This window comes from Borostomias antarcticus (assembly GCF_949987555.1).
Source record: "Borostomias antarcticus genome assembly, chromosome: 21".
NCBI classification, from domain to species: Eukaryota; Metazoa; Chordata; class Actinopteri; order Stomiiformes; family Stomiidae; genus Borostomias; species Borostomias antarcticus.
In genome coordinates this window covers 18,808,668-18,816,167 of record NC_140254.1, presented here as the reverse complement: position 1 = coordinate 18,816,167, position 7,500 = coordinate 18,808,668, and the positions used below count along the sequence as shown (strand labels likewise).

Sequence of the window (7,500 nt, the reverse complement as noted above, 5' to 3'; positions counted from 1 at the left end):
GTGTCCCTGTGGGGTTTCCGTAGCTCGCTCCCTGTTTCATCTTGGCTTGCAGCTTGGATAATCCAGGGAAGCATTTACAGCGGAGCCATCAGCACCAAACTTAAAGGAGTAGTAAAGGGAAAATGCATGTTTAGCCCTGTTTTAAGGTTACTTATGATGATTCTTACTTTTGAATTTGATGTCAGAACACCAACGGACACCAATTACCCCCTCGGTGAGCTTCTTGTCTGAAATCAAGAGTTTCACATGTTTTTTTGAATGATTTTTCAAGGTGCCCACCCACATCCATTGTATGACCAAAACGGTGGTAGAGCAATTATCAGATTTTCTCAAAAGTGCTAGTTTTGTCAACGTTTTGATCTGAACCATTGTATATGATCATAAGTAACCTAAAAACAGGGCTAAACATGCATTTTCCCTTTACTACTCCTTTAACTGTATTCCATTTGTGGCAATAAATGGTTAATCTCAAAGGAAGGATTGGATGCACTATCCCAGACAACGAGGTGTACTTGTGGTGCTAACCCCCCCCCCAAAAAAAACATATACTTCAAACTGGCATCCAAAGATTTATGGTAGCACTCACCACTTGAAAAGGGAAAAAAAGCAGGGACAAGTCCTGAATTTCACCACTTTATTGCCCGCCGTCAATTGACATGATAACATTTGTGCCTCTCTGCCTTTGTGCCAGAAATGGTTCATCTAGTTGTGATGTGAGTGTTGCTGAATGAAATGCTGCGATTAGAGTTGAGACTCTAATCGCTGAGGACTAGCACCTCGGAACACGATGGCAACGGGGGTACTTTCACACCCAATAATGAAGTGGAACGAAATGGCAATTCAAGTCCAAGAGTAAGAGAGAGTCCAATAAAATGATCTGTGATTCAATACATTTCATGTGCAATATGGGAATGTGCGTGTGTTTTTGTGTATGGTTGTGTGTGTGTTTTTGTTTGACTTAGTATATCTGTATTTATTTACTTATTTACCTTTTGCTATTTTTATATATTGTTATGGTGACTTAGTGCACTGACTGGTAGGCATTTCATTGTGTTGTTCGTGTACCTCTACCTGGCAATGACAATAAAGAAATAAAGTAAAGAGTCAGGCTAGAGGTGAACTGGAATGAACTAAATTCTCCATGAGCTTCTTCTGCAGAACTTCAAGAACCCAGGTTCAAGAACCCTCCCTCCCTCCCTCCCTCCCTCCCTCCCTCCCTCCCTCCCTCCCTCCCTCCCTCTCTCACCCAGGGGCATGCCGATGCCGTAGCCCTTGGTGTCCAGCAGGCCTCCTATCTGGGTCAGGTTGCAGTTGAGTCGGCGGTGGTACTCGTTCATGGTGCTCTCCAGCAGGAAGGCGTACTTGGAGTTGAGCACGCGGGCGATGCCCTCCTCCGTGCTCTTCACGAACACGCTGGGCTGCTTGGAGTGCATGTAGTTCCACATGCGCTGGTACGTCTGGTAGCGCGAGTTCTGCGTAGGCCAGGGGCAGCACAAAGTCAGGGGTAAGCTGAACACACACACACACACACACTAAGATACACCCCCAGCCCCCCTTCACACACACTCATACACTCACCCCAATCCCCCCTCCCTCCCTCGTCGCCCCCCCGCCCCCCCCTACCATGAAGAAGGTCATGGTGCTGCCCCCGTGGATGGTGCCGTACTGGATGTTGGTCTGGTCGGCCAGGTCGTCCGGTGACTCGATGGGGACCTCCATCCTCTGGACCGTCAGGAAGGCCGCCAGGTTGGCCGTGTAGGACGAGATGATGATCAGGGTGAACGCCCACCTGGCGAGGAGGGAGGAAGGGGGACAGGGCATCAGTGTGTGTGTGTGTGTGTGTTTATGTGTTTGTGTGAACACCACCATCGCCCCGCCCACCATCGCCCCGCCCTCGCCCCGCCCCCCCCCCCCCCCCCCCCACACACACACACACACCCCCACACACACACACTCACTCACCAGACCCCGCTGACGCAGCGTGTGGAGAGGGCCCGGGGCATGATCTCTGACCCCTGTTGCATGAAGCCCCCGATGGGGAACCACAGGCTGTTCCCCAGGGTGTACTGGTTCTCCAGCAGGTCCCTGCGGTCCCTCAGGCATGGGTGTGGGTTGTACCACTCATAGGGACTCAGCCTGGGGAGGGGGAGGGTTGAACCACTTCAGATGATTGAGATTAACCCCTTGGTGTAATACCGTATATACTTGTTAGAGTGGCGTGGCCTGCTGTCCCATTTCAACCCCTAAGTCCCGCCCCCTATTACCTGGCAGAACCCAGAGAGGACTGGGCAGGTAACAGCAGTCCGACCAGCCAATCGGAGGGCAGATCAGAGCTTTTTTTTCCTCATTGCTCACGCCTGTCAATTCCTCCCTGCTCTCCGCGAGTGTGTAGAGGACTGGGTTTAGGGGTTAATATGGGAAGAGGGAACTACGGTGTAGTTCCGGCCTCCTACCAACAGGGGGTGCAGCAGCGGTTACCTGGCGGCGAGGAAGAGGACGCAGCTGACGGCCAGGTAGGCCAGAAGCATGAAGAGCCACACGGCCGGGGAGAACGGGTCCAGGAAGGAGAAATATCCTGGCTTCCTGCCCTGCAAAACATCCAGAATGAGAACACAGTGATCAGGTAGGGAGCTGATGGTCTGACTTAAGCTGAATCCCAATCTGAGTGCGCAAACCACCCTTGCGGCCCCTCGCACTTGCGGCCTGAGGCCTGAGCACTTAATTGATGTCAGCTGGAAGGGCCAGAGGGTGCAGGGCCGTGAATTAAATGAGACAGCACTTCCAGCGGCGTGCCAACGATTCCCAAGCCAGTTTAGCTCAATGCCCCTCCCACTTCGTTTTCATTGGCTGCCGCGTCCCTCCGACGCAGAGGCTGCTCTGACGCGCTCCTCAGCTCTCCGCTCGGCTCTGCAAATTGACCGACTGACATCTGTTTTAATTTAATCATAATTTAAAATGTATGTTGGGTGGGATATGTTTGCAGCATGTGGATTTCAAGATAAATGTTATGTTATCGGCAAATGTCATCATTTATGTGTGATGCACTCGGATCATGACTCGGATGCACTCAAGCACTGTGTCACGTGTTAATTTCGTTGACGAGAACTATGACGAAAACTATTCGTCAACGACATTTTTTGGGTTATCGTCACGAGACGATAACTAAATAAAAATGAATGTATGATGACAAAAACTATGACTATATATATTCACATTTTCGTCAACAAATAAAAACTAGACTAAAATGGTTATGGAGGGACGTATGGGAAAAGTTCAAATCAGAATGTCGAGGTTCGGGATGTGCGCAGTTGGACCAGCTTCACTACTTCCTGAAAGTCACTTGGCTTCTTTATTTCCTGTCCGATATGATTGGATTAGGTGATTAATCAGGTGTGCGCTGGGTCTTCCGCACACCTGATTAATCACTTAAGCCAATCATATATGACAGGAAATAAAGATGCCAAGTGACTTTCAGGAAGTAGTGGAGCTGGTGCACAGAGCCCGGATGCAACCTACAGGTAGTCTGTGTGTATTTAGCCCTATATATAATATAATAACCTACAGGTAGCCTGTGTGTATTTAGCCCTATATATAATATAATAACCTACAGGTAGCCTGTGTGTATTTAGCCCTATATATAATATAATAACCTACAGGTAGCCTGTGTGTATTTAGCCCTATATATAATATAATAACCTACAGGTAGCCTGTGTGTATTTAGCCCTATATATAATATAATAACCTACAGGTAGCCTGTGTGTATTTAGCCCTATATATAATATAATAACCTACAGGTAGCCTGTGTGTATTTAGCCCTATATATAATATAATAACCTACAGGTAGCCTGTGTGTATTTAGCCCACATTTGAATAGTACCGTTGCTCACCGGCCGCGGGAAGTCAACTAACAGCAGACTGCTGCGCCTGAACTGTTCAGTAAATTACCACAGTTCAGAAATGTCTTTGTCAACGTTCACACACCGGGAGAAAGAGGAGAGCAGACATCTGGATAAACTTCATATTTGATGCAAAGGAAAACAAAACCATTTGTAAACCGTGTGGGGTGAAAATGACAAAAATACAACAAACTTAAAGCGACATTTGGAGAACAGTCATCCCGAAATTCACGAGAAGGTAATAAGCACCCCCCCACCCCCGGATAACGTTACTGTATTAGCTAAACCCAAGCTGGTGTGTTTCTGAAATACTTCAAATACAATACAAGCTAAAAGAAACCAGTGTTTCACGTAGGTTTGTGGCGGGGGAGAACTGAAGTGTCTGATCATTGCAACGCTAACGTTAGTGGCTAGCTAATGTTAGGCACAGGTTAGCTAGCAACAAGTGGGGCTATGCTTGTGGCGGCTGGCGGGGGTATCTAGCGTTAGCTAGTCTGGGTAAGCTAGTCTGGGTTAGCTAGTCTGGGTTAGCTAGTCTGGGTAAGCTAGCTAAGCAACTACTGCTGCTGTCTAATGTTATACTGTAGCTAGATGGATAAGACACGAACAGTTAGCTATCTGGCGCCGCCATAGCCCTCTCCTCCGGTGTGACGTTAGCTAGCCTGTGCCTGATGTTAGCTAGCCTGACTAGCCAACTAGTGCTGACATGATAATGTTATAGCTTGCTATATCAGGCACAAACACAGTTAGCATCAGACTGGGGGAGAGGAATGCTTCATTATGAAACTGTCTGACAGAAGCAGCCACGCAGCTGTCAGTCTGCCCCAGGGCAGCTGTGGCTACAGATGTATCTGACCACCACCGGTATGTGTCTGAATGAATACTGGACTCTGTAAAGCACAACGACCTTGAGACCCTCGAAAGGACAGTTACGGCCACCAAACCTTTTTCGCAAACCGAATCGGTGAAATTCAGAAAGCTGGACCAGTGGAAGATTGGAGGTGGATCGAAGGCAACCGAAACATCGCCGACATACTCACCAGGGGAGCGACCCCCAAGGAACTCGGCGAGGGGTCGGAGTGGCAGAAAGGCCCTGAGTTCCTGAGATGGCTGAAGACCGACTGGCCTATGAAGATGGCCAGCGAGATAACACCCTCTGTCGCTGAAGACATTGGAAAACTTCAGCGGAAAGCGTTCTCGGCAGTGGTCACCAGGGCCCAGTCAAAAGACATGACTGACCCCAGCGAGTCTGACATCAAGGCAGACGTCAAGGATGGAAGAGGCCTCCATGGCCCGTGGTTGCCAGAAGGCCCAGGTCCAACGTCAGCGGCAGGCAGACGGAGAAGACCCTGGGGCGTTGGACTTGTGCGCATTGTGGTGCCTCAACGGTTTAGTTCTCTGTCAAAGCTATGTGGAACCTCTGGGTTTCATGAAGGGCGCTATATAAATCCAACTTGATTGATTGATCGATTGATTGAACTAAGCCTGTTAAATTTGAGTTGTCTAAATCTATGGTAGATTTTGTCAACTAAAATCGTAATGATATTTAGTCAACTAAAACTAGACTAAAACTAAAACAAGTCAGATGACTAAAATATGACTAAAACTAAATGGCATTTTAGTCAAAAGACTATGACTAAAACAAAATCATAATTTGCTGTCAAAATTAACACTGCTCTTGAGAACGCTCAGGACTCAGAGAACATTCTGTAGTCTTGAGAACGCTCAGGACTCAGAGAACATTCTGTAGTCTTGAGAACGCTCAGGACTCGGAGAACATTCTGTAGTCTTGAGAACGCTCAGGACTCAGAGAACATTCTGTAGTCTTGAGAACGCTCAGGACTCGGAGAACATTCTGTAGTCTTGAGAACGTTCAGGACCGAGAGAACATTCTGTAGTCTTGAGAACGCTCAGGAACGAGAGAACATTCTGTAGTCTTGAGAACGCTCAGGACTCGGAGAACATTCTGTAGTCTTGAGAACGCTCAGGACTCGGAGAACATTCTGTAGTCTTGAGAACGCTCAGGACTCAGAACACATTCTGTAGTCTTGAGAACGTTCAGGACCGAGAGAACATTCTGTAGTCTTGAGAACGCTCAGAACTTAGAGAACATTCTGTAGTCTTGAGAACGCTCATGACCGAGAGAACATTCTGTAGTCTTGAGAACGCTCTGGACTCAGAACACATTCTGTAGTCTTGAGAACGCTCAGTACTCAGAGAACAATCTGTAGTCTTGAGAACGCTCAGGACCGAGAGAACATTCTGTAGTCTTGAGAACGCTCAGGACCGAGAGAACCTTCTGTAGTCTTGAGAACGCTCAGGACCGAGAGAACCTTCTGTAGTCTTGAGAACGCTCAGGACCGAGAGAACCTTCTGTAGTCTTGAGAACGCTCAGGACTCAGAGAACATTCTGTAGTCTTGAGACCCGAGAGATCTAGACTCCCATCTTGGGAGGTCATCGGTGTTTCAGCTCAAAGACAGTTAGCGGTGACAGACGCAGGGTGAAGTTTCACACTTCAGACACCAGGGGGCAGAATGCTGACATGTCACTGCAGACTGGATTGTGTGTGTGTGTGTGTGTGTATGAGTGTATTTTGTGCTTGCGTCCGTGTGTGTGTATGTGTGTGTGTGTGTTTGGTCACGTACGCGTGTATCAGCATGTACTGTACCAGTAAACAGCTTGAGTCATTAAATGGATGATACTGTTGCCTTTATGCTCTGTAACCTCCTAACAAATTGACTGAGATCTAGAGGCTGTAGTATCCTGTTAGTCTGTCCATTACCAAGCCAGGATAATTACTGCTGGAGGGACAAACACACCCAGATGGCTCTTGTCTGAGGACAGGCTACAAACGTAGCACGCTGATTAGGTACTCTAGGTGAAAGTAAAGCTGTTTATTCTTAATACACACGTGGAACGGGCAGCAGCGACATATGGGGACACACAAGCATGCATTCAGCGGTCGCCGAGGAAATTTGTCCTCTGCATTTAACCCGTACAAGCTAGGGGCAGCCAGGAGCAGTGGGCGGCGGCCATCATCAGTCCAGGTACTGGTCAGGGACCGGAGGGGAGAGCAAACTGTTTTGTTTTCGGCGTGCGTTTGATATATCGGGGTACTAATATGGAGGATACCCATGTGAGCGCGGGGGGAACGTGCAAACTCCACACATCGGAGAGAGAACCCACCTCAGCACTGAAGGCCTGGGGAGAACATGCCCCCCCCGCGCGCCAGCAGCGCCCCCTGCGCCAATCTAACCCAGGACCTTTTAGCTGTGAGGCGGCAGTACAAACTGATCACCATACTCCATGTTAGTGAACCAGGCTACATGTACAGATTGGTTTAATACCAGACCTGGATAAAACAGTATTTTAAATCTTTAGATGGAGCACCATGGTTCCTCTGGGGCCATTATGATTTTGTCTGCCTCCATGGTGACTGTGTGTGTGTGTGTGTGTGTGTGTGTGTGTATGTGCAGTGCCATACCAAGTGAACCCTGTAGAGGATGCTGATACCCAGAGACATGAAGGGTTTGGAGAAGTCGATCACTTTCTCTCTCTCCGAGGTGATGGTGAAGCCGGCTACGGCCAGGTCTGCTTTCTGCA

General features: G+C 48.4%; 1 protein-coding gene across 3 annotated transcripts in view; it reads right to left on the bottom strand.

The window, feature by feature from the left end:
• LOC311323198 (glutamate receptor ionotropic, kainate 5) overlaps positions 1 to 7,500 on the bottom strand; it is a gene marked incomplete at both ends in the record, with an annotated part of 40,648 nt that overhangs the window by 5,286 nt on the left and 27,862 nt on the right. For all 3 annotated transcript variants that reach the window (XM_084455381.1, XM_084455382.1, XM_084455380.1), the window contains 5 exons: positions 1,247 to 1,472; positions 1,624 to 1,789; positions 1,963 to 2,136; positions 2,479 to 2,588; positions 7,382 to 7,495. In XM_084455381.1, the coding sequence (XP_084311507.1) occupies positions 1,247 to 1,472; positions 1,624 to 1,789; positions 1,963 to 2,136; positions 2,479 to 2,588; positions 7,382 to 7,495 (790 nt within the window). The remainder of the gene's footprint in view (positions 1 to 1,246; positions 1,473 to 1,623; positions 1,790 to 1,962; positions 2,137 to 2,478; positions 2,589 to 7,381; positions 7,496 to 7,500) is intronic.